Genomic DNA, 294 nt, shown 5'->3' with positions numbered 1-294 from the left:
ACAACTCAGCTGACCCCGCAGCAGAGTCGGTTCTTGCTGCAGCTGTTGCTGCTGTGCAGGCGGTGCTCACTCCCTCGGTTCCTAAGGTATGTAGCAGCAGCAGCAGCAGCAGCAGCAGCAACTGCAGCAGCAACTGCAGCAGCAACTGCAGCAGCAGCAAGGGGAGCTCGCGTTGCAGTGGCAGAGCTGCTGGATGGTTGCTGCTGGTTATATTTGTTGCCGCAGCAGCTACAATACTGTTTTTTCCTGCTGCTGCTGCTGCTGCTGCTGTGTTCTGTCTGCTGCTGCTGCTGC

The 294-nt window shown here is 57.8% G+C and overlaps 1 protein-coding gene across 1 annotated transcript in view; it reads right to left on the bottom strand.

Annotated features, from left to right (window-relative positions):
- EMH_0005490 (uncharacterized protein) overlaps nt 1-294 on the bottom strand; it is a gene marked incomplete at both ends in the record, with an annotated part of 8,273 nt that overhangs the window by 5,024 nt on the left and 2,955 nt on the right. Inside the window, one exon of the mRNA XM_013497215.1 lies at nt 71-294. Coding sequence (XP_013352669.1) covers nt 71-294 — 224 coding nt within the window. The remainder of the gene's footprint in view (nt 1-70) is intronic.

This window comes from Eimeria mitis, genomic scaffold, assembly GCF_000499745.2.
Source record: "Eimeria mitis Houghton genomic scaffold, Emh_scaff254, whole genome shotgun sequence".
Classification (NCBI taxonomy): domain Eukaryota; phylum Apicomplexa; class Conoidasida; order Eucoccidiorida; family Eimeriidae; genus Eimeria; species Eimeria mitis.
Note: the sequence above shows the minus strand (reverse complement) of the source record. Positions and strands in the feature narration are given on the sequence as shown.